This window comes from Anas acuta, chromosome 2 (assembly GCF_963932015.1).
Source record: "Anas acuta chromosome 2, bAnaAcu1.1, whole genome shotgun sequence".
In the NCBI taxonomy this organism is placed as follows: domain Eukaryota; kingdom Metazoa; phylum Chordata; class Aves; order Anseriformes; family Anatidae; genus Anas; species Anas acuta.
Genome location: NC_088980.1, coordinates 50,571,034 through 50,597,433, shown reverse-complemented (window position 1 = coordinate 50,597,433; position 26,400 = coordinate 50,571,034). Strand labels below are relative to the sequence as shown.

The window sequence follows — 26,400 nt, the reverse complement described above, 5'->3', positions numbered from 1 at the left end:
AACTGAAGAACGGAATAAGTGCTCTGATATTTCGGTAACTCTGGTATGCAATCTGGTGCCACAGTAAGCCTCCTAATTTGAGGCTGGCAGGATGTTAGGAATATATGTATTTTTCCTACACTGTTGCTTCTCACTGCACTATGTACTCAAGTTGCATTATTTATAAGGTCAGCAGGAGGTGATATTACATGTGCTTCATTTTAGGAAAAAAGATCTGTTCATTAAAAAGTCTAACAAACCTATCTCAGTTTTCAGTATTAGTGCATTTTCATGAAGTAACCGTCTTTTTTGATTGTTTCCATTTGACCCAGCCCATGCAAACTTAGATTGATCTGCAAACAGTCAGTGTATTATACAAATGTGACCTCTTATTGTTGTTTCATTTTTTTCAAAATATTTTTTTTGTAATTTGCCTAATCGCTTGAGTCACGTACTATTTTGTATTGTCAGGAGTGCAGATGTTATGGATATGAAAAGTATTACAATGTACACAAAACAGAAGGGTGGTGTGACAGGCAATGTGCCCAGGTTAAAATCTTTCACAGATATTTGCATACATTTTGCATATTGAATGTTCCCCGGTCAGTCTTTCATAGGTATTTGCATGGATTTTGCATAATGGAGCGTTCATGCGCTTATTAGCCCCACACCACACTTGCAGTTAAGAAATTTGCATGCGGTTTGCTTTCTGTTCAGCGAAATAAGCTTTACACAGAGTTCGGTGTGTTAACTCCTTTTATGCATGACCTATTACTGGCTGGAAGGCACATGGAAAAAAAAAATCTATTACTCAGTACCTTGTAACAAATACAAAATTTAGGAGGGGAATACCGAGTGTTTCTGTCCATCGGACCTTTCAGTGACACGTGTATGTGCTGGTGGCATGTTTTCAAATGTTACATGACATCTGTTCCTTAAAAAAGACTTATTTGAAGCTTATTCTTCATAGCAGATGCAGAAAAGGAGGTATAGCAGATAAATTGTTTTTTCCGCCTTAGTTCTTTTACTCGTCTGTTGCAGCAGCTTCTTCTGCATATTTTTGGTGCTCTGATTTGTTGCAGCTTTCATGACTGATAGCATGAGCTGTCAATTTGCTGTGTTACTGACAGAAAATTGCCATTTGTGTTCAGTGTATCTCCTAGTATATTACATCTGCTTTCCTTCTAAAGCATAATCAATATTCATTGTTCTTTCAGATATACAGGCTTGAGTCGAGATTGCTCAAATCCTTGAAAAGTTAATCAAGTCCTAGACTTTTTCAACAACTAGAGGAGAATAATTGTGCTCTACGCCTGACTGTCAGTAGCCACTAAGAAAATTTACTGCGAGGTGCTCTGTAGTTCCACAGGATGCATGGAAAGATCTCAAGTCTACGTGTAAAAGTAGTGGGAGCATGTGGATGACTGGTTATGTTTTTCAATTGGAAGTGCTTTCAGTAAATTGTAAGCTGTGGTAGCTTTTTATTACTCTGGTAATTCCAAGTACATTTGCTAAACATTAGCTCATTTACATATTAGCATATTCATATCTTACAGTTGATTTTTTTTTAACCATTCTCATAAGTCCTAATGCCCTTTACCTGCATGTTGAGGTCTTCGGGAAGTGGAAAGGGATTTCTACAACTTTGCTTGTTTTTTACCATGATCGGAGCCCAAGGGTGCTGTGCAAAGATAAAATTGTTTGCAGTTTCTGGGACTAGGCATTACAGTACCTCCCCCTGTTGATTATTAATGAAGTAAAATTAGCTAGCTTTGTGCCACTCTTCTACCCTGCCTGATAGCTTTCTTCATCTGGAGATGTTTGAGTATCAAGAGAAGCAGACCAAGGGAAAAACAAAACAAAACAAAGCCAGCTCTGCAGGTCTTCCTCCTTTGTGCTGGAAGTTTCAAGACAACTCAAGCTGTATGGCTTGTTGGTGTTACATGTGAGTCACTGCACAGCACAAGCCACAGCACCAGTGTGAGCAGCTTGTTGTGCTCCACCAGCATGCCCCAGCTCCTGGTGCAGATGTGTTGCTTTTCATTTACTGCTGCAGATCAGTTCAGCACTGAAACTGTCTGCTGGATTTCTTTTTAATCCCAGGCCAGTTTCCTTCTCGGACTGATTGTACAAGCACAACCAGTTATATCATTTCAATGAGAGCATCATGCAAGAGAGGAAAGCTGCTGAAGCTTGGGTTGCTACAAAAGGGGCGTTTTGTAAGGCTGCGGCATAGAGCAGTTACCCATGGTAATTGTCTGTGACTTATTTGCCACCAGTGGCCTTCCACAGTGCCACGAGGATGGGACTGAAGAACTTTTGTAATTAATAAAATTGCTGTATTTTATTTTATTTTATTTTATTTTATTTTATTTTATTTTATTTTATTTTATTTTATTTTATTTTATTTTATTTTATTTTATTTTATTTTATTTTTACAGCTGTTGGTGGTGGCTTAATACTTCTTTAACTTAACAGGCTGCACTAGGTGGAACAACAAGCAGTGTTTGTAAGCCTGAGTTCTGCCTATGGTTTGCACATTTTGGCTTTAAAAGCATACCTGTAGTTCATAACACTTGAGTTCAGAGAAAGGAACAGAAATTGTTTTTGCACAGATTAATCTTTAAATATTCTGTATTTCTATTACTTTTTTGGTGATTAACAGACAAGAATAGTGACCTTTTCATCACATTCATTGATGTCAACATTGTATGAATGTCAGAAATTCAAAGTTGATCTGATCAGGCAGGTAGAAGTTGATCTGATCAGGCAGGTAGAACAAGGAAGTGTATTAGGTAGTCTTTTGGTGTACCTTGGAGGGAAGAGGTGTTTTAAAACTTATTACAAAACAGATAAATATGCATTTTCTCCAATAAATACTTCTAGATACAAATTTAATGTGCTAGTGATGTCAAAATTAGATTTTATGTATGTAATAAAATGTCTTGAGAATAAGTCTGAAATGTAACTACTGAGATTGCGGATGTATGTTTGTACTGATTAAGAACTGGTTTTAGTGTTTGGGTAGCAGCATTTCTGGTCACATGTTCATATAAGAGACATTACTTGAGGAAGGTGTTTAAAAATGTTTTGATTGTCTTGATTTTACTAAAAGTAATTGCAACAGGGAATGAGAAAGCTGACTAAAAATCATCCAAACTTTTGTGTTCTTTCTCCTGTTTTTCTAAACTGACTCCTGTTAGGAACATTTAGATAAAAAGCAAACAAACATTTCTATTTTCTGAGCACAGCAGTTTTTTTTTTTCTCTCCAGTGAGAGGGTGAACTGTGAGACAAGCATATTACATCACCTTTCTGTTGTGTTTGGAGGGGAGAGAAGAACGGGAAGGAAGACCAAGGAAAGATCAGCTACTTTTGTGTTTTTATTTGCTAAGCTGCTTTGCTTTCCATTCTGTTAGCATGAGAGAGCCATCATACCCCAAAGAGTTGGATTAAGTGCATTTCATAGATTTATTTGCTTAGTTTGGGATAGTTACGTTTGCACAATACCTTTAAGTAGAGGCAGTTTGAATGATGTCACTGAAGGCAATATTGGAGAGCAGTAGGATTATTATAAACATAAACCTTTCTGTCAGTTGCAGTGAGGGTGTGCTTTCAGATCGTCCTTTCTTTAAATTTCTGCTCCTCAGATGCCTGTACATCTTCTGTTTTTAAAGTCTTAGGATACAACATCTGGAATTAAGTGGTCTTTGGGGAGGTGGTTCAATGCTTCCCTGCATATGCTGGCACGAATCTTAAACTCGTTCTACGGTGGCACAAAGTATCCACAGAAGATGGAGAAGGACCCTGTTCCAATCTTCCCCATATACTTACCTGAAATATTACTGTCCTAGGAATTAAAATTTTTCTGACCTTTTAGCAAATGTGGAAGGCTTTTATCATCTTTCCCTGTGTAAAATTTTAAATCTGCTGGAAGAGAAGCTGAGCAGGGATTTTAAGTTAATCATGTAGGTGACTTCATCTTCACTGCATAGACCAAACATCTATTGCGTATTTCAGTGTTCCAGCTCATTTCTCCTGCAGAGTGAATCTTCTGTTTCTTGTTATGGCTGCAAAACAACTTTGGGAGCGTTACATACAGTCTACTTAATAGCGTCTGTTTTTTGCCGACAGCTCTGGTGCAAGAGCAAGGACAACTTAAGATGCACTTGTAGTTAGTTTTTGATATAAAATATTGAGCTGACTGGGATCCGTTTTACAAACAACTTGGATGTTCAGACTGTGGGAACAGGGTAACAGTACCCTTGAAGCTGTCTCAGTATAAGTTATCTGTATGAGTCAGAGTCCTGTGACTGAGATTACATTTTTCTGTGGTGTTTAGCATCTGTTCCCTGAGACTCTGTAGCTGTTCCATTTTTTTTCTATTATAGGTATAGGATTGCAACTATCTTTTGATCAGTGCTATAGGTTTTAAGGCTTGTTTTTCATTATGGAGATGAATTGAAAGCGTTATCTAAATATTGTTTTAACCAGTCACTCTTATAACCCTCTAATTTATCGGTAGCGATCTTCATTTTAAAATAGCTTCTTACGTGGATTTTAACTTATGGCTTAAGTTAGCACAATTTCATCTATGATCAAATAAGTTTCTGCAACTTCAGAGTTTTATGGTTTACTAATGCTGTAGCTACACATTGATGTTCTGATGGTGGCAGGCTTATGGACTTGTGCCTCTCCATCCGTTTTTCCTGAGGGGTTTATTGTCTCTTTGGTAGGGCCACCTCATCTCTTTCTGCAGTTGCTTTCTAATTTGGATCTGTGGCGCGGTGTCTTCTGGCAAGGCTATGATCACCTGCAGCAGGAATGCCTTTTGTTGATAGGAAGGAAGACTTAACTTTGATGGAAGAGGATTGGGTTAGGGAGTATTTATACAGACTGGACATATGTAAGTCTATGTGCCCTGATAGGATACACCTGAAAACACTGAGGGAGCTTCCAGATGACATTGCAAGGTCATTCTCAACCACCTTTGAATGATCATAGTGACTGGGAGAGGAACCTGAGGACTGGAGGAAGGGAAGTGTCACTCTTATCTTCAGAAGGGCAAGAAGGAGGAAGGGACAAGAAGGTGGCTCCAGGGAACTACGTGCTTCTGATCAGCCTCAACTTGATCCGTGGGAAGGTTATGGAGCAGCTAATCCTGGAAACCATGAGTGAGGAGGTTGGAATAGATGACCTCCAGAGGTCCCTTCCAACCTCAAACCCATGGTGATTTTTGTCATGAGGTTAGCTGTGTGGGAAGTTCTTTCACTGCTTCGTATTGCTTTGTAGTTTTGTATTGCTTCATAACGTACAATTCAAATTAGAGGATATGTTTAGACTGTGTCAAAGTAACAATCTTAAACTAGTCCACGTACTATGTGGTAAATGAGCTCCAATTGAGTTCTGTGGTGGTTGGTTTACTGATAGTTTAGAGGTCTGTACCATCTTGTGTATATAATATTACCTAGAAGAATGTGGGATCTGGTCAGGTTCATGATGACCTTGGTCATGCTTATCATGAAAAAAATTATGTGACTCTTTTAGCTATGTTTATAGTAAAGTGGAAAATAGTTCTGCAAAGCATCAAAAAAAAATCCTACAGCAGTTATATTCTACAGGGAAAAGTAAATATTTACTTCAGCAAAATTTCACAATTTGCCATTTCCTTTCAAGTCTTAGCACTAATCAGTAATTTTTATTAGGTTCTGACAGTACTGCAGACTTTTGCGTTTTTGATTCTGTTCTGTAGTGATGTTTTAAATATGTCTTAAACACCTACTTGTTTGCATTAAACTCAATTGAAGCATGTAGTTTGCAGTCTCTGTGCTACTTTGGAGTAGTTTATGCCAGAGCAGCACTTACCAGACAGTGACAATCTTCATTTCCTATGTTAATCAGTTTTCTCTGAGATACAGTTGTTTTTTTCTTTAATGACTTAGATGTATCCACTGTTATGGAATGCTGAGTAAAATGGCAATGTTTCTAATGGGATGCACATGGAAACATTTTCATCTTTTCCCACAAATATCTTTATCAGTAGGGAGGCTTTTAACTAACTACCAGTGTTTTTTTTTTTCTTTTTTTTTTTTTTTTCTTTTTTCTTTTTTTTCTCCTTCATTGTTAGTGTGGTAGGTCTATCCTGGGATCTTTGATAATTCTATAAAACAGGAATACAGTAGTAATATATGATTGCTATGGGAAATAAAGAAACAAGACTGATGAAGAATCTTTACCTAGCAAAACACAACTTGAATTTTAGTGTTCAGTGTCATTTTGCTCTGAATCTAAGAGTTTACCATTTTGCAGCTTGCTTTAGAGTTGTTATGCATTTATGTGACACAAGCTCTGTATATGAGATTTAGAAATCCTTTTATTTAAACCCATGGATATGTTTCTTGCTTCATGCCTATCACCTCTCCTATTTGTTGTGGGTGAAAGGCAAACATTTGTTTTAAGATTCAAGAACCTAGTTATATTTTCAGAAGCAATATTCAGTTGAATAGCGAAGTGTCAGGCAGCTTGTAGGTTCTTGACTCTGTCACATATTATAGTATGTATTATAACATGATGTAATGTCAGATATTTGAGGGGGGCAGGGACAGAATCATCTTAAATAGTTATTTCAAATGACAAAATATCAGTAAGAGCAGGAGTAAGGTTTAAACATCATGTCTGTTAGGACAATGCACAGTTTTCAAGTAACAGTAACTAAACACTTGTTTTAATCTAATCATGTTTTGTACATGTCCAAATGTTGTTCCATCTTTTTTGGATGCTTGTTGTCTTAGAGAATGAACTCATTTATGTGTTCAGCCACACCAGATTAAACTACTTCTTCTCTGAGGAGTCTTGGTGGCTGTTCCTATTTTTATTTTGGCTCCAAGCTGGTTAGTCACCTTTGAAGTGCTAAGAATGGATTTGGAAAATACAGCCCATAACATTATTTATAATCTGCACAACATTTATAGGTAGGTCTAATACTGTTTTATTAGATCATCAAGTGTAATTGAAGTAGATGGATGCACAGACTTAAGCCCTAAAGTAGAAACAGCTGACTTCAAAGGTAAATACAAGTTGAGAACTGCTGCTCAGTTTTAATAGTAAGTATCCATCAGCTGCCTCTGAGGGGGAGCTGGTACTCATAGTAGGATGGTGATAAGGATGATAAAATGTTTGTCTTTGGGGGACAGAGAGAAACTGTAGCTGTTTCCTCCTAGATGATGGTTTGAATTATGGAGTGAAAGCTGTGGTGGCATGGTGGCTCATTTCTCTGTGGTGTGACCTGGTGTCTGGTCTGGCTTCTAAAGCTGATGAGCTGTCTCACATAGGAAATTATGAGGTTTAGTGGGGTGGCTGGTTTGACTTTTCTTATGTGTGCAAGGATACATTGTTAGGTAGGCATTGCTGGTCATTGTTTTTAAATGTCTGGAAAAATTGATGGGCACTAAGAAGCTTGATGTGCTGACAAAGTTCCAGGACTTTTGGAAGAGTCTTCTAGTCTGTAGAGCTGCTTTCTTTCTTAAAGGTATGTTGGAAATGTGCTTGCTTCCTAAGGGAATTCTTGCAAATTCTGCGGAGTATGTTTTTAGTAATCTATTATATTTTGCCACTCCTCCATGTAATATTCCCCCTAATAAAGTACTTCATATATTTGGGCAAAGCATTGTTAAGTTTACCATTTACTTACAGATTATTTGCAGATGACACTAAACTGGGAGAAGCTGTTGACTCCCTTGAGGGTAGGGAGGCCTTTGCAGAGATGTCTTGACAAATTAGAGGGCTGAGCAATAGCCAACCACATGAAGTTCAGCAAGAACAAGGGATGGATTCTGTACCAGGGACAGGGCAGTCCTGGCTATATGTACAGACTGGGGGATGAGAGGCTGGAGAGCAGCCCCGCAGAAAGGGATCCGGGGGTTCTGGTTAATAGCACGTTGAATGTGTCCCTGTAGGGTGCCCTGGCAGACAAAACGCTCAACCATATCCTAAAGTGCATCAAGCACGGCATGGCTAGATAGTCAAGGGAAGGGATTGTCCTGCCCTGCTCTGCACTGGTGTGGCTTCACCTTGAGCACTGTGTGCAGTTTTGGGTTCCACAGTATAAGGACAAAACTATCAGAGGGTGTCCAAAGGAGGGCTACAAAGATGGTGAAGGGTCTAGAGAGTAAGAGGTATGAGGAGCAGCTGAGGTCCCTTGATTTGCTCAGCCCAGAGCAGAGCAGGCTGAGGGGAGGCCTCATGGTGGCCTGCAGCTCCCTCACGAGGGCAGGCGCTGAGCTCTGCTCTCTGGGGACAGCGACAGGACCCGAGGGGACGGCATGGAGCTGGGACAGGGGAGGGTCAGGCTGGGGGTTAGGGAAAGGTGCTGCACCCAGAGGGTGGTCGGGCACTGGGGCAGGCTCCCAAGGACAGTGGTCACAACTCCGAGCCTTCTGGAGTTCAAAAAGCATTTAGACAACACTCTCAGACACATGGTTTGATTTTTGGGTGGTCTTTTGGGGACCCAGGAGTTGGACTTGATGATCCTTGTGGCATCCTAGCAGTTCAGGATATTCTGTGATTCTGTTATTCATGCTCTACTGCACATGTCCTCAACAGCACTACCATTTTTGCAAATACACATTATTCCTGAAGTCAGATTTACTGCTGGTCTTCTGTAGTTTAAACACTATCACTTTCAGTTTTGCATCTATAGTTCTTAACCACAGAGGGAATGCATTTCTCCAGGAAGACCCAAGTTGCCTGTATATTTGTCATGTAGCTTTTTATAGATTTATGTAAGTATTTATGCTAGTGCTTTGTGTTCTAAGGCTGGGAACAGTAAAGCTAACATTGCATATTTGGATACACTTTGAGAAAAAACAGTGTACCATAAAATGTAAGATGGAAGAATTTTCTTTTTTTTTTTTTTTTCTTTTTTTTTGTACAGGAATATTTAATGCATCAGGAAAGAATATAAAACAAACTGAAGACAAAACTCTGGCTAATGAACTCTGGCTAATGACCCTTTCTTTTGAGGCAATACATGCATAAAAATAATGGAGGATTAAAGAACTTCTAGAATTTTTCTTTAAATGCAGTGTCAGAGTGTCAGTTTCTTTGAGGTGATTAAGAAAAAAAAAGTCTTACAGCTCATATTGGAGTTCAGCTCCAGACTGACATGTGTTAATTATTTGTATTCAAATCATTTTATTTATTCAGTATCTGAGCAACAAATATCAAATAATTGCTGATCAGGATTCCTTCTGCTAATAAAATTGCCTTTAATATTTTTATGCATAGCAAAATGACATCGGACATGTAATTACCAAATAAACAGGGAAACGAGCAACTGGAAGAATATGCTAGGATAATTATTTGCAGTACTATCATTAGAATGAAACAGTAAAATTCAAGGATAGTGACTTTTTTTCTTTAAAGGAGCAGTACAGAATGAAACTAAAATTCAAGGATAGTGACTTTTTTTAAAGGAACAATACACATATTTTTTTCAAAGGCACTATTAAATGTACAGCTTCTTGAAAGAGGTATAATAAAGTTTTCCTACTCAATCCCACTGTCTATGTCATTGATAAATCTATTAAACAGAATTGGTTCCAAGAAGCTTTCAATAAATGTCATAAAAACAGCTACATCTTTTAGTTAGCCATTAAGCATCTAGAAATAATGTTTAAAAATTCAGAAGAGGCAGATCTGTAATAGCTATTGTATACGACTGCAAGAAATGCTGTACATCACAAAATGAGGGAAAAGTGAACTAACCCTTTATTTAATGATACAATTAGTAAAGCTCTACCCTTAATATTCTTTTTAAAATGGAAGTAAAATACACATTAAAAAGAGAGTGGGGAACAGAAAGAGAGGAAGTTGCAACAAGTAAATTATTAAACATTGTTCATAACCTGAAGTAATGAATAGTTCTTTTGAAAGAAAGTATAAATCCCAATCTCAAATTGCTCAGCAGAAATTGAGATGCAACAGCATATTCCATCCAGACATGAGAATCTTGACTGTTAGGAGCTGCAAACATTTCATTTTAAGTTGATTTTTTGGCAGTGTTGGAAAAAAAACAACACAGTTTTCTTATGTCTATCTGCTGTAGAATGATCTTGCTTCTACTCCAAAACATGGGATAAACCTGTGAATAATTTATGTGCTTTCAGGCAGGACATTTTTCAGAGAATGATGCCTATCATCTTGAGTGTTAGCTTTGGTCCAAATCTTTAATTGTATTTGATGTGTGTAAGTAATAACATTTGTTGGGGAGTTTGGACTGTGTGTGCAGTTTAAAATCAAATACAGCAGCTCTGGTAATTACTTTATTGATGCTGTTCCTGTTCAGAATCTAAGGTTGATACAGAAGGTGACAAAGATCTGTTGGTCAGCATGAGGAATGAAAATCAAATTCCATTCATTTTAATTAAAAATGTAGCAGTTCACTGAAATGAACATTTGTAGTACTGTGCTAACTTGAAAACGAGCTTGATGTAGATTATTTCTTGCTTGTGAGAAAGGTAAAAGGAAAAGATCTATTTTGTTTCAATCAAATGGGGACAAAATCTGTAGGTTTTTTAGTTTGTTTGTTTGTTTGTTTTTTTCCCCTGGAAGTAAAAGCAGAGGTTTGAACAATAGTGCTGTCTTAGATAACAGCACTATGGGGTAAATCTGAAATAAAGGCTTATGTTGGGACTTGCATCAGGAGTTGCTTTCTTTGGACAGAACTCCCAAGACTCCCTCTGGCTGCATGGACAGTGCCAGGCTGTGTGGGGCTTCTGGGTTTGAGGCCAGCTGGTGCTCTCACTTGCTGCTGGGGATACAGGCAGGGCAGGGGGCTGGGGGCTGTAGCATCTGGAAGACCTGAACCTACCATGTCCGGGGCAGTTGCAGAGCTGCAGACTGTGAGGGGCTGATGGTAGGGCTCCTGAGATCTGAGTCTCGGGGCCAGAGCTTGGGTGAGAAGTTCTTCTCTAAGTCTGTGCGCACTTTCAGGGCTGGAAGTGGGTTTTTGTGTCTGGGAGCTCTGGCACGGTTGAGTTAGTGTAGGGTGGTGGACCCCGAAGCTCCTGGATTCCAGGTGGTGCCACCTGATAAAGTAGCTTTAGATGTGCTAATTATGGGAACCTCTGCAGAGGAATAAATGCCTCTCCAATTTACAGCTAATAATAGTTTTGACAAAATATATCTGTTTAAAGCCACTTCCAACAATCAGAGTTAAGTGCCAGATGATTAACACAAAATACTTTGCATGTGTTTGCAAGGCTCAGTGATGATTAATAGCTACTAAAAGCCTGCACAAATGAAATACCATGGTGTGTATTTTTTTGAATATACTGTTAATGTAAGTTGGAATACAGATCCCATTTTTTATAAATCCATGCTTGATGCAAACCAAGGAATTTCAAACCAACTGAATTCTTTTGTGTGTGATGAAAGGTCTCTTGACTCTAACAGTAAATGCTGACAGATTATATCCAGGATGTAACAAGTACTTTTTCCTGTTTAAAAACCACAGTACTGTTGGAAATTGGCCTGGGGTGCTAGGACTTTTTTAGTGATTTTTATTTTCTGAATTTTATTCTGAGCCTGTCCACTGGCATATTGCTTTTTTTCCCCTCTTCATCGCAGCTGTCTCTTCCCTACAACCATTATATACATAAGCACTTTCTCTCCCTTGTGATACGAGTTTTAACTGTGGAGTTCAGTGCTTGTACTGTTTATTTGCTTTGTGAAATACATTATCAAAAGTGACTTGAAATATTTATCAGTGAAAGACTCTTCACTGTGTTTAAAGTACCATCCATCACTTCTTTCTGTGTTGGTATGAGTGAATTGTCCATACACCTCTGAGATTCCTCAGCCAGGAGAGGGGGAGAATTATCTGAGCTGTATCTATCTCGAAGTATTACAATGCTTCCCAGGTTGCTTGCTGTCAAATGAAATGCCGTGATACTCTTTAGGGTTTTCACATTACAGTATTTTAAGAATCTAAGTTAAAACAAAACGTGTTGAGGTTTTTCATGTTTGGCATTTTGAAGAAATTTAATTTTAAATTCTGTTTGCATCAAGCATTTACTTTTTTATTCCGTGCACTTACCTTTAAAAGAAAGTAACGCCACAGTCGTATTTTTTTTACAGTTAGAGCAGTTGCTAGACTTTTGACGTGTTTGTGATTTTATAGTAATCACTTATTTTCTGTAAGAGAAGGACCATCGGAGCAGTAAGCAGGGTGCCTTCTGCAGAATGCTTACACTAAAAACAGGCTCCACTGCTTTGCTACTGGAGGGAAAAGCAGATTAGCTAATTCAGTATGATTATATCACCATGCATACTAAACATTAAAAAGGATCTTAGTTGTATAGAGCTTACATATGCAGAGCTTAACTTCAAATTGCATCCTTGTTGATTAGGTATCTGTGTTGACAGAGCTTTACAGGGATGCTAGTGGAAGGCTGGTTTGAATGAGGAGGATGGCAAGCTGAAAATGTGAAGTTGGCATTACAGCCTAATAGTGCTTGTGTTTATCTGTAGAACAGCATTAAATACTTTCATTTGAGTTTAAGTTTAGTTGGAAGAGCTTAGAGCAGGATCTTCAGTTAAAATCAAGGGGGTAAACACTTTGCTGTGTTTGAAGTTAGTTTTTGTGCTTTACAGAGGCTGAATTTGTGGATGAACCTAAAATGGCAGATGAGGTGCTTTTAAAGACAGGAAGCTGTCTGCTCTGTCTACGCTTGCAGAAGAACCAGGTGGCTCCTTGTTTTTTGTGTTTAGGAGACCTGTGCATGATGCATGATCTGTGTTTTCATGTTGTAGGCTGAATTATGAGCTGTATTTGAATTTAGAAACATCCTGATTGCTTAGCTTGTATGATGACCCTAAAATTGTGTTGATACCTGTGTTTCTGAATCCCGTTGGAGGTATCCTGACAAGGTGTCTCTTCCAGGCATCCTTCTCCTGACCTGCAGAGATCTGTTAATGCACTTCTAGGTTGAATAGCTTTCTTTGGGTTGTTTTAAGGCCAGTCAAAAGAATAAATAGCTATTTACAAACCCAACACTATGTAAATTTATGAATTGAAGGTAGGTAGTCTATGCTTTCAAGGTAGTTATGGACGTTCTGGTGTCCTCTGTTGTTACTGTGCCACTTAACTTTTATACCTAAGAGTTGTATTCAGTCACTAAACCTTTTGCTTCTGAACTGTTGAAAAGATCAAAGGTATGGTAACAGAAACAGCTTACATGTATACCTTGTCTGGAAGCAATCACTACCCTTTACCAAAGACCGGTAGATGACCAAAATATTTTTTATTGTTGTATATTAGAATTATAAAACTATGTTGGCTTATTAATATTACTATTATTTAAGGTTTACCACTAGGGTTCACCAAAAGCTTTCAAACAATGTCACTACTGAGCAGTTGAGTGGATAATGTGTCAGAGCTGCTGGGGTGGGTGTGCAACTTGCAGGGACTTGATACTCTGTTTTTAAAAGTTGTGTTTGAAAGCAAAAGAAAAGGTAAATGGTGGAATGTGTGCTCAGTGAATTCATCTGTAAGGACAGTGAAGTCGTAAGTTAAAAATATACAAACTGTGATAGTGATCATGGGAGGTACTGGATTAAACTTCAACTATCAACATGGAAAAGAGGAATCTCAATAGGAAATTTTGGATTACTACAGGCCTTCTGAAGTGTTAAAAGTAAGAAAGTGAAGTATCTTCAAGCTCTTGGGAGTGGAAAGGTGAAAACAGCTTCTGGCTACTCAGAAAATGCAGTACTAATGTGGTTGCAGTTGTAACATACAGTAGAGAACAAAAGATCAACCAAATAAATTTGAGCTGTGTTCTTACAATGAAGGTTTTCTGTTGCTATTCCTCAGCCCACATTCAAGAGTAAAAAAAGACAGAGGTAAACCCTGCCAAAAGAAAGACACTCCCCATGTGGAGCCTGGCAAGGGAAGAAGACAACCTAAAAATTTTGACTTATGTCATTGGGCTATGTGACAGGTCCATGGGATCTCCTGACTTTTTGTTCAAGGACATGAAGAAAAGCCCCACAGCGCTAAGCGCCCTGAAGGTGCTGCTCACTCTGCCATAATGTGTGGACACCGCTTCTGCGTAGTGACAGTGCCTGAAATTGTGAGTTGTTGCTCCCAGATAAGATGAAAGTGGATCCTCACACACATGGTCTGTTGTTTGTCGGATGACCTCCTTTTTATTTTTGGGAGCTGCTGTTCCATCAAATAATCCGTGCATGGTGCCTCGAACTAGTATTCGACTGGTTTGTGCTTGATGAAATTGGACCACTCTGGGGCCATAAAGCCACAATTCTCTGTGCAGAACTGGCATGCTCAAACATTTGGCAACTGCAAATGCTGCTGAAAGTTTCAAAATAGGCTTGTCATGTTGGATGCAGCCTTACTAGTACCGGAGGACTATCTTCTGTTTTTTTGTTTGTACAAGTGATGGAAGAACCTAACAAAACTGGTTCTCTCACAAGAGCATTAATTAAACTCGCAATCAAAATCGGGAAGAAACAAGACAGATAAATCACGAGTGTGAGGCTGTACTGGATATGTCTGTGTTAGTTTAGAAATGCTGAACCTCTCAGGGACTGCTTTGAGTGACAAGTGCCTTGTTTTTCTTCTGTCCATGCGTATTTGTTTAGTTAGACTCTTCAGCTGCATAGGCAAGTACAATGATGGAGAAATGGAGTAAGTGGGTAGAGAGACTGCAGATGGACTTGTAAGCACTGCAGCAGCTGCAGAGGTTGGTGTGTCTGTTCAGGATGAATAATGCATAAAGGGCAGGAGGGGCACATGGGGCTGCAATGCAGGTTTCCACATCTGCCTGCCGGTCTTTGTTTTTCCTTCCCAGTGCATCTTTGCTCTTCTCCTGTAAGTAGGCTTCCTTCCTGTCCCGGACAAATGGGCAGAGACATAGAACTGTTATTTTGTCCTAGAGGTTTGTAGGCAAAAACATAATCAAAGCCTGCTTGTGGGATTGCACTGCTGGTTCCTGCTCTGTTGTGTGTAAACAGTAAACTTTAATTTCCGGTGTGCTCAGTCTGGAGCCTTCACAAGCACTAAATTCTGTTGATAATCTGGACTGGGGATGATGGGTGGGAATTAACCAGAGCAAAAGCTTATCTGGCTTCTGGGTATGGTACCTTAAGCCCATATCTCCAGCTTTTCAGAAAACTGATAAAGTAACAAATAGATGAGGTGTGAAGGTAGTTCTGAGAAAGTCAATAAATAGCTGGAAGCTACAATTTAATAAGTGTTTGGACATATCTGGCTCAAATACCTTATATATTTTAACTCTCTTAAAAGTGATAGATGGAATTTAAATCCATATTCCCTGTGGTATTAGGTATCAGGAGAAATAAGTGGAAGGAAGGCATTTGAAATCAATAAATTGCTTCTAGGTACAACTTAATGCAGACAGAATTTAGAGAAAAAAGATTGTGAAAAAGATACAGGAGTAAAATGTAGCTTTAATTTTCAGGCTGCAGCAAAACTCTAATCCTGATGGTTGTGAAAATGAATATACATTCATGGAGATGAATGGAGATTAGGAAGTTAGGGAGATGAGGAAGTTAAGTGCCATGGGTCCATTTGTATGGAAGAGTTGTACTGAAAAAGCATTAAGTCTTTGGAGCGGAGCTGCATCATTTCAAGTATAATATAACCTAAATCTTAGCTAATTAAATGTCTTTAAAATGATGCATTTGCCATCCAATTTATCTGGAGAGAAAAGATTCTAATTCGGGAATTTTGCTGCACTTGAGAATCTACTGCTTCAACGCCTTGGGCTTCCTTGGAAATGCTTATTGCTTGCGTGGGCTAGAAGTAAGGCTTCACCAAGTGCATGCACACAGGCTCACAGGATGGTTGAGGTTGGCAGGGACCTCTGCAGCTCATTTGGTTGGGCCTAAATCAGGTTGCCCAGGCCCATGTCTGTCGGCTTTTGAAGATCCCCAAGGAAGCATGCTCCACAGCCTCTCTGTGCCAGTGCTCCATCACCCGCACAGTGAAGAAGTCTTGATGGTTAGACAGATTCTCCCATATTCCAGTTTGTGACCATTGCCTCTTGTCCTGGCACTAGGCATTGCTGAAAACCTCCCCTCAGATACTTATACACACTGGGATCCCCTGAGTTTCCTCTTCTTTACGCTGAACAGTCCCATAATTAAAGAAGGACATGGAATTAGCTATAAGGAAAAAGTTATTTACTCAGAGGGTGGTGAGGCACGGGCACTGGTTGCCCAGAGAAGCTGTGGATGCCCCATCCCTGGAGGTGTTCAAGGCCAAGCTGGATGGGGCTTTGGGCAACCTGGTGTGGTGGGAGGTGTCCCTACCCATGTCAGGGGAATTAGCTGGTCTTTAAGGTCCCTTCCAACCCAAACTGTTCTGTGGTTCCCAAGTGATGCCACTGCTTTTCATAAAGGCCTTTGGTTTCTCTCTGCCACACCTAGGTTAGCAGTTTGTGGTACACCTGGGTACATGATAAGACTGAGGCAATCCTTAATTTATGTCTTCTTCTGGGCAGAACAGAAATAATGGGGGAGAGCAGTTAACATTTCATTAAGTCTGCAGATAGAAGCATTTGTTTAAGTGAGGCTTCTCAATGTGTTACACCCAAGGGAGGTTAAAATGATCTTCCTGGAGCAGATTCCAGTCAATCTTTCTCGATTCTGAAATATTTATTAGTGTTTGCAGCAAATGCATATGGGATAATACGGCATATACAAAAAAAACATAAAATTTTCATTTTTTGTTCACTAGTGGCTTTACTGTCAGAATACAAAATTAGCAGCTTATGCTTGACTGTAGCGTTTTTTTGTACATTAAAATACATCAAAGTATGTGATATCTCCAAGTAAATATTTTAGAGAACATTCCCGATTTACACTTTGTCTTGCAGATTGCTTACATTTTACCAGTTGTTTAGAAAGTCTGGTCTGTAAAATATAGTAAAATCGTCTTAACTGCTTTTACTAAGCAAGCTTTCTTCTGAGAATAGATGAGCAAGTAGAGAACTCTCAAGCATTATTCTGAAATATTGCACTGACAATAAGAAAACATTAGAGATTCTCCTGGAGATCATGCATCACCCATCCTTCAGCTAAGGAAGACAAGTGTTTAACACATTTGGGCTTTAATATACCCTGAGACAGTTGGAAACATACCTGCAAGAGCTGTGTCTGAACACTCAGAGCGAGTTAGTAGAACTATTGTGGCTTTTTTTAAGCCTTCCTTGACCCACAGAAATTTAATCTGCTGTTCAGTGTTTGCTTTTGATTTGTTATGCCACCCGAATTTCTGAAGGGCTGGTTTTCATGGATACTTTAAGGCTTATCAAAAAGCTATGGGATATCGCTGATCTTGTAAATGACACAGACTGAGCTAGGTTGCACATATGTGCTTGGTGTTTAAGGAGCAGGCTTGACATGAGGGGCAATCAGGCTGAAATCTTGGCTTGGTTGCCTAGACATCCTGTGAGGCTTGATGAAATTACTGAAACTCTTAGACATCTTTTTTGCATTTATAAGATAAAGAGCAACCGGTGTAGAGGTGGGTGCATGTTAACTATACGGGTGTTGGAGGTAAATCAGGTAATGTTTGCAGTGTGTTTTGAAACTTCAGTTGCACGGTATTGTGCAAGATTTGCCTTTTTTGTTGTTGTTGATGGCTAGGCTGTTAGTGACTAAGATAGAAGCAATCAGTCTGTATTTGCTGATTTGAATAACTTTGTTTTACTTATGAAGCTGTATGTAGGGAGTACAAAGACCGAAAAAAAAAAAAAAGGGCACACTCCATGTACTATTTTTGGAAGATCAAGTAGGCTTAAGAGTTAGAGGAGTAGGAGTTGCTGGGATTTTTCCAAATTCTGTCAACAAAACAAATTCTGCCCTCGTTAATCATCAGAATGAGTTGTTGGAGTTATTTGTATGTCACTGTAACATAGCCTGGCTAAAGCGGGCTACTTGAACTTGTTCTCATGTAGTGGGGCTTTCCCTGAGAGATTGATAAATCACTCATTAGCCCTTTCCACCTTTAAAATATTAACACTGATCGTGAGTCTGCAGTGAAAAGAAAGCAGCTGTTGGCTCTTGCATTGCGTGGTGATTACACGGATGCTCAAGAGCAGGACCAAGTGCCCACCAAGTGCCAGAACCAGTGCTGTGCTGCTGCGGCACCTGTGCCTGCTGCTGCCCAGGGTGATTTGGGGGCCTTCATGTTGTGTTGTACTCTGCTGAACAGACTCTGGTTATGTTTAGACTTTCTGCCAACTCACCTCTTATCTAGCTGTGGGATTTCTCCCTTCTTGATTTATTCAAGGAATGGGTGATCCATCTTGAGAAAAGTAGTGAATCCTTTGTTTTGATAGATTTAGATAAAATTCAGGCATTCTGTTCTGCATTTGGCATATAACACTATTTGTAGAGACACCTTTGACTTTTTGATTTTCACTGAATGAGAAGAAGGTGGTCTGAAGCTTGTATCATGTTGGAAAAAGCTTAGTTCTAGAACGTGGAAAAGTGCAAAGAGAATTTAATACATGGGAGAAGATAAAAAAGCAAAGGACATGTCAAATCCCGTTGTTGATGCTGGGTAAATGGACAGAAAAATCAGCTGCAAATTGGAGGAGGACTTGAAATGGAAGTTTAATATAACAATGCTCAGAGTCCAGCTACAGCGTAAATCTTTAAAGTACGCTTAATTCTTCCATTCATGACTTCATTGGCAAGTGTGTCTTTGTGCAGCTCGAGTGTCACTAAGGCCGGAGGGGATGAAGCCCCTCTGAGTCAGGTGGGGCAGTGCAGACCCTGCCTTGCTCCAAGCAGGGGTGTAGCTGGGTTAGCCTGGAAGTTTGGTGTGAGTGAGTAGTAAAGTGGGAGAAAAAGGTGGTTTACTCTAAAGAACATCTAGGACCCAGGCTGTAGCCTATGCCGTGCCTAGAACAGGGAAGAAAGGTGTTTTGAGAATGAATTATTCTCTTTAAAATGCTCATGTAAAGAGGATGATCTGCTGATAGCCACAGGACTGTAAGGTTTATTTTAGTTGATGTTTGGAGTAAAAATTCGTTCTTTCACCTGCATTTCCTTTTGTGCTGTGTCCTGGGTTCAGTACACCTGCCAGACCTGAAGGGTTCTGCTGGCTTGCACATCCTGAAATACAGATTGTCTGTGCTGTTAATGTACATTAAAACGTTAGTTCAGATGTTCAGCTAGTGTATTTTTTAAGTTCTAGCTGAAAGAAAACAGAGAAGATTACTTGCACAATTTGTTCAATAATCAAAATGTTAGTGGAGAATAAAAATAGCAACTTTGCCTATTTTCATATTAAATTAAATTAAGGCTTGATGGCAGAATTATTTTTTAATAGACATGTGTCAGTATTATCTTCTTTGATAAGCAGCAAGCCTTTTTATGTGGAGCTCTAAATAAAGCATGTGTTTGCCTGAGTATTATGTAGGATTGGTAAATGTAGGTAAATGTTCCTTCGCAGGTAGGAACTGTTGATGTAACTGAAATTTCAAACACACCATCTGGAAGTTCATGGTAATTTTGGCTTTCAGTTTTAATTTTTTTTATTTTTATTTTTTACTTGCTATTGAGGGAGCAGACAAAGGGAAGAGGCCAGTTTAAAACCTTTTCTGTAGGACACATAAAAGTTGATAGTTGATTATATAAATGCTAAGAAATATTAAAAGCTAACATGGTAACTAAATATTTTGTGTGCTTAGGAAAGGTCTGGAAAGAAAAAATATTTTCTCTTGTTCTTCTCAACCTTGTCTGTTTTTCCAGTGTCAAACAAAGCCTATTGTCTAGAAACAAATAACCCAACTTCATGTCCCTAGAGGAAGATGTACCTTCTGATGACTCACAGCAATTCTGAGCTAATATTTATGAGAAAGCTTCTTTCCCAATACTTGCTGAGGTCCCTTGACGCCCGGTGACCCAAGAGATGATTAATTAACCAATGCCTAATCTGGGTGGGGGATGATTGACATGGAGTCCAACTGTGAGTACATGCTCCAAATATAAAACTTGGGCATTACTAGGTCTTGCTCCAGGATGTAAAATTCCCAGCAGGAGATCAAAGGAAGGGGGCAAAGCTGTTTGGGAATTGAGAACATGCAGGACACAGCATTAGTGGGCAGGTTCAGGGATGGGAACAGAGGCTAGAATATAGCTATGAATACAGAGAAGCATGGGGTATGTTTGTTGTGCAAGAGAGCTGGAAATAAGGGAAAATTCAAGAAGGTGAGGAGGAAGACTCACAAAGAACTTATTAAGAACAGGATAAGGAGAGGTGGAAGAAAATGCCACAGGAGAATTTTCTGTGATTATAGGGAAAAACCTTTTTTTCAGATTGAGGTTACACAGATTGATATACAGGTTTTAAAAGGACATCATGCAAACTTTGAGTCACATTTTTTGAGCAAGCAGTACTGAGCAAATTCAGTAGTGGTTTCAATGTAGAAAGGAGTGATGTGCTGAATAAAGAAAGTAAGGAAAGGCTGTTCTTTTAGGGCTTCTCTGCCCATGTTCCTTCTACTTCAGCATTCTGTGTGTGTTTTGATTTTTAAATAGATGTGGTTTGGGGTGGGAGGGGGTGGGTGGATGGGAAGGAAACAAAGTTTTGGAAAACAAAACAAAACAAAACTGAAGAAGTTAGAACATCAAGGCAAAACCAAGCCAAATTACTTTTAACTGATAGTATTACTACTGTTGCCTTAAATTCTGCTGATTTACGATTTCTACAATGATAACAAACCCAAAAGTGCTATTTAAAAAAGAATTGTAAATACTGTTTTCCTCTGTAGGTATAATGATGTTTCAGACTCTTGCCATTTTACCCTCTTGGTATTGCATAATCCAGTCAATTCATGTTTTCCAGAGCTTCCCAATTAAGCTGAGTGTTCAAAAGTTTCCATGACCTTTAGGTTTCTTTGTACTCTATGTTGTTTTGCAGAGAGTATGATAGACTCTGTGGCTTATTTCCAGTGTAGCTTTTCTTTCACGGAAAAGATGTCACAGAGCAAAAAGGCCATGGTTTTGAGTTGTGTTTCTGAGCATTTAAGATAATGCTGATTTGTGGTGTAACTTGATTTTAGGTGTCTTAACATACAAGAAATTCTGTTTTGGTAGTTCATCAAAAAATGGTGAGCTGCAAAATATGGTCATTTAAACAGGATTATTAGACTGAATATATAGAAAAAAACAAGGTGAAGAAAGAAATCCTGTCAGTGAAAAGAAGTTTGTTGCAGAGTGTAGAGAAGTGCACTTGTATCACATATTCACTACCACAACCAATGGTCGATGTGCCCCTTATGGTCCTTACTTCAGGTTTTTTTTCTGTCACAGTATGTATGGCTTTCTAGTGAAACCTGAAAATGCGAGGTTGTCCTCCTCAGTAAGAGCTATGAGTATTCCCAAACACAAACCTCTCCTACGCTGCAGTTTGTCTGGTGGAGGATGCCAAGTGAATCAGTCCCAGCTCCACTGTGATCTGACGAGGTGGGTGGCGGAGTTGGAAAGGTTGGCAGGTGGAGGCCCTCCGAGGAATGTTGCACGGGCTGCTTTAGCAGGCGCAGCACTACATTCATGCAATGTTTACCATCCAGACCTAAAACTGTTCGCATAATTTGTCTCGGAGCGTACAGGGAAACCTCAGGTCTTTCTGATCCTGCCTGTGTATGTTGTTAGAGGCCTGAGCTATTTGTCACGATCACCTGAACCCTAGTGGTGAGTCACATCAGAACACTGCTCCTAAAGACCCTTCACCCCACTGTTGTTTAATGTTTAGTGCTTATGAAGCTTCAGGATGTCTTGCTTATACATCCACGTCTGATCTGGTGTTTTGCTCTGTTTGTTCAGAATATCCATCAGTCTTGCTTGCATTTAGTGTAAGTGCATCAAATCCTCTGAAAGCCAGAGGTGATCACTGACAAGTTGCCCCTGCAATATAAACTAGCATATTTTCCTATGACCTGATGCAAAAGTACTGTTTGTAAATAAAATGTTGACATAGAAATTGAGAAAATACAAAAGGTTCTGTTCAATCTACACTAATACATGTAATTCTTTTGTGCACAAACAGTGCAGCAGGATCTAAGAAAATTTAGCTATCATTTTAAAGGACTGATACAAACTTTGATTAGTAGATAGATCTTGTAACTTAATATTGTACACGTGTGTGTATATTAATCAAAACAAACAAAACAGTATAATAGAATGAATTAATAAGATTAAAAAATAAAAACAGGAACAGAACAGCCAGATGTGATTAAATAATACTAGTTTAAGGAGAGGGCAAGCCTCTGCTACATTTCTGTTCTCTTAAATGATTTTCAGGTATGTAGATTTTTGAGACCTCATTTTACCTAAACTGCTCAGAAGATTCCTTTCTGCAGAAGACTTCATTCTACACCCTCTATTCTGCAGAGGGTAAAACCCATGAAGGAACGAGTTGGAATGAATTTGGGAGACCTAGTGTAAAATGTGTGCAGGCGATGCTGTTGCTGTCCCTTAGAATCCTGACCCAGCAGTTAATATATCAGCGGCCTGGAGTGCAAAGCATCATGTGAAATGGTTCCTATTGGGTTAGTGTGTTAAGTCTTCCTAAACTTTAATGTATTCTTCCAATACCATTTCAAAGAAAGGTTGTTTATTCTCGCTTTAGGGTAAAGGTGTTGTGGTAGTGAGGCTGTCACCTCCTATTCCACATAGGCTCCACACATGAAGAGCATTATACAGGGAGGAACTGAAAGCAAGCCCAGAACTGGTGTTCCATGCATTACACCATCTCTTCTCTGAATAATGGCAGCTCTGTAGCTTGAAATTGCATGGTTTTACAATGCTGGAACTGTTCTGTAGCCTGCTAAAGGTATCCATGGCCTTTGGGTCTATGGTACCACCTGTGATTTTCAAGTAGGTGCATCATGGATGTGCAGCTGAATTTATAAATATTTCATGCTGGAAATAATAAGAAGTACAAAGGTTTGACAGTGTTACTAGAAAACCTTGTGTTAAAAGTGCTTGTTTTCATACTTGGTGAAACTGAGTTGGTCAACAGTTCACCCTCTTTCTGATTTTGAAACTGTACTTTTCCTTGCTTTTTGTACATCACTTCTAATCAATTTTTTTAAACTGATATGTATCTTTCTAACAGTGACGGTAAGTTCATAAGTCTAGAAACATTGAACTGTTTTCATGCTGTCTGAGTTGGGGGAGCGATTCTTTTTTTTTTTTTGACATGGTATACACTGAAATGGAACTTGTTCTTTGCCAACCTGTCAAAAGATAGGGTCAGATACTGGTACGTTGGCTTTACACTTAAAATAGCTGGAGGTCTGAATGTTATATTTGACTCCTTTGTAGCCTTTGCCTGTCTAAGCAGAGACCAGTGTTTGATGCAAGTTAATGGTTTCTGTCATCTAGCATAAGAGTTCCTTTCAGTTGCTATTTTATGGGTTAATTTCATTTTACTGCTTCCTAGGTTAAGTGACTGATAGTTAATTGAAAAGCGTAGTTTCTTTGGAGACGATGCTGGTGGAGACAGAAGGTTTAATAAAAGAGGTTTTTCTCTTTTATTGTTTAGAATGATAAGTATATGTGGTTGGGGGGGAAAGGATATTCATGTTTATGTCGATATGTCTGAGACAAGGGCACATGTAAACATGCTTAAATCATTATAGGCTTTCTTCTGCTTTAGCAGGATGTCAGTTCAAGTACAGCAACCTAAAACTGATGATGTCTTTATTCATTGGCTTATGTTATTTGAAAATACTTCAATACTCAGGATGTGCTGAACAGTAGCAAGAGTGGCACAAGTTTTCCTATCCACACTGATGTAAACTGTTCTGATCAATGATAGAGCACTCGAGTCTTTGAGATGAATTATCTTCGTTCCTTTCTTGGAAAAGAGAAATTCTGACTTTACAAGAAAGACAGCTATGTTAGTAAATCTGTATGATAGGGATATTTTTACAGGATTAGAGTTCATGTACATGTATGTGCTTCTGCAGGTAATAGTGGGATTCAGTTGTGTGAATGTATTCAGATATCAGTAAGGTGTGAACATAAAGAAAGGTTTGCTTTTGGAAGGAGTTTATATGCTTATCTGAGTGGAGGCAGATGTTCAATGCATGAATATCTTCTATCTGGAAATAGCTGAACTGTAATTATACCATAATTAAGATATAATCTAAACTAGAAAAAGGCATATTTCTTTCCAGAATAACTGCTTTGGCTTCTCTCTTTAGTAGAGATTCATGCTTTATTCTGGTTTGTCTCTCTTGTATTTGTTAATAATTCACAATAAATGGAAGCAGTTGCTCTGTTTTGTTACTGCTTTTGTTAACCACTTACTTGATTTTCAGAAAGCACCTTTGCAGTTTTGTAATCTTTCTGCCTTTTTATAGGCCAGGGATTATTCATTTTTTGGCAGCAACCCCTTTTCCTTAGTTTGTTTGCCATGATGTGCAGCCTACTGACATCTCAGCTGATAAATGGGATAACTGTTCATTCTTTGCAAAAAAAATAAGTGCTAATGGAAGTGCTCTGATTTAAAAACAAACGAACAAAAAGAAACAAGCAAAACCAACAAAGCAAAAAGCCTTTCTAAGAATGTAATTGTTAGAGTCATTTTATGAATAGTCAATTTATTGATAACTGCTAATTTTGATCTTTTTTATATGCTATAAAGTAGGAGTTGACAGTTTGATATGGATTTCTATCCTTTCTTCTAGATAACTCTGCTGAAGCAGATCTATGGTTGCTGAACAGTTGTACAGTAAAAAATCCAGCTGAAGACCATTTCAGAAACTCAATCAAGTAAGTTGAAACATGTTTGCTAAAAAAAAAAAAAAATCATAGTATATTTTAATTTTAAAGGCTTCCTGTTTCCGATAGAGATGTAATTCTCTGTTTTAGAGCAAAGAAAAATGTGCTGAATTTGAATGTTAAATTAGTGAATTCTCTAGAATGGATTTGTAAGGTGCAGTGTAATTTTTATTAGCTTTGATAACTTGTAAATGATTATCAACACACTTAGAACTGCTGATCTATTAAAGGCTTCTGTATCGATTTTCAAGGTAGCATTATTATATTTTTTTGAAGAGTTTTTTTTTTTTTTTTAAAGCGAATTACTATGCTTTCTTCCTCCTCTAATTTTACATAATCAGGCTCTTCTAACTAAAAGGCTATCTGGTACATACTTAAGTCTGTTTTATTATACGTTTTCTTAAAAGGTGAACTGAGTTGCTTATAATTAACAGTTGTCTTCTGACGGATGTGTTTTATTTCTCCCTAGCATTTCAGTGATGTTGAAAAATATGACATGCCTGTGCTTTCTGCCTCTGACCTCTGCATTAGTGTAGTTGTGGTGGAAATAACTGGACAACCTGTATGCTTACAGCTGTGCTTGTCCAGTATAAATAAATGTCATGGTATGTTACTTGTAAATTTTTACCTTTAGTAAGCAAGTGTGGATATTTATGCAGTCATTTGCTTACTGCGATAGACTGTTTCTTGAAATCCATTTTGGTTAGAAGAACATAGTTCTTGCTTAGCAGTTGGCATGCGCAGGAGGTTAGAGAGGAAAGAGAAGCTGCTTGCAGTGCTCACATAACTAACAGCATCCTAGAGCTGTAACCTGGAACAGTGTGCCCACAGTAGGTGGCACAGTTAAAGTTTCCTCCACCCTTCAGGGGGCTTCTTTGCCTGACTGCTAGTATTGCACACTGTAAGACTAGCATTTTTTTTCCAATCTGTTGCAAAAAAAGAAAAAAACAACCAAAAACCCTCTTCCCAGAACACTTCCAGTTAGTGTGTTGGCCAACAGAACTGATGACAAGATATTTTCTTTTCTTGTGGCCATCTTTCTATTTTACTAATCATACGCCAGAACTGAATTGATGTGGTATGGTGTGTGTCCTTTAACCAGCAGAATAGTGTTGGTTAAGAAAGAGGGTCTAACTAAAAGCAAATGACCAAAAATATTTTTTTGAACTTCATGTTTCTGTTGTCACTCTATTAATGCTTGTGATACAATTTGTAGCCTGGGTTTATTCCTCTTTTACCTTGCTTCGCTCCATATACTCCTTTTATTTTCTGACACGCTGATACTGTGGTCATTCTTCATTTATTCTCTTTGCTGAGATTCATTCCTTTCCTGTAGCATGCATTGTTTATTTTCTCCTCTCAGATCCTAGCATTTCCTAATGGTGGAGAATGACAACTTTGTTCTTTTGTTTCAAGCCATTCTTCACAATTCTCATTAAATGCGGGTATAAGAATCACATGTGGGTGCTCTTTCATGTTTGGACAATATTTAATTTTTCTGTTCCATCTCAGAACATGACAACTTTTACTATATTTGGGTTTTACAATGACATGAGGAAAGCTTGTATCT

The 26,400-nt window shown here is 38.6% G+C and overlaps 1 protein-coding gene across 7 annotated transcripts in view; it reads left to right on the top strand.

Annotated features, from left to right (window-relative positions):
• The window catches only part of CDKAL1 (CDK5 regulatory subunit associated protein 1 like 1), a 495,974-nt gene that overhangs the window by 47,578 nt on the left and 421,996 nt on the right, over nt 1-26,400 (top strand). For all 7 annotated transcript variants that reach the window (XM_068674727.1, XM_068674724.1, XM_068674723.1 and 4 more), the window contains one exon: nt 24,737-24,821. In XM_068674727.1, coding sequence (XP_068530828.1) covers nt 24,737-24,821 — 85 coding nt within the window. The remainder of the gene's footprint in view (nt 1-24,736; nt 24,822-26,400) is intronic.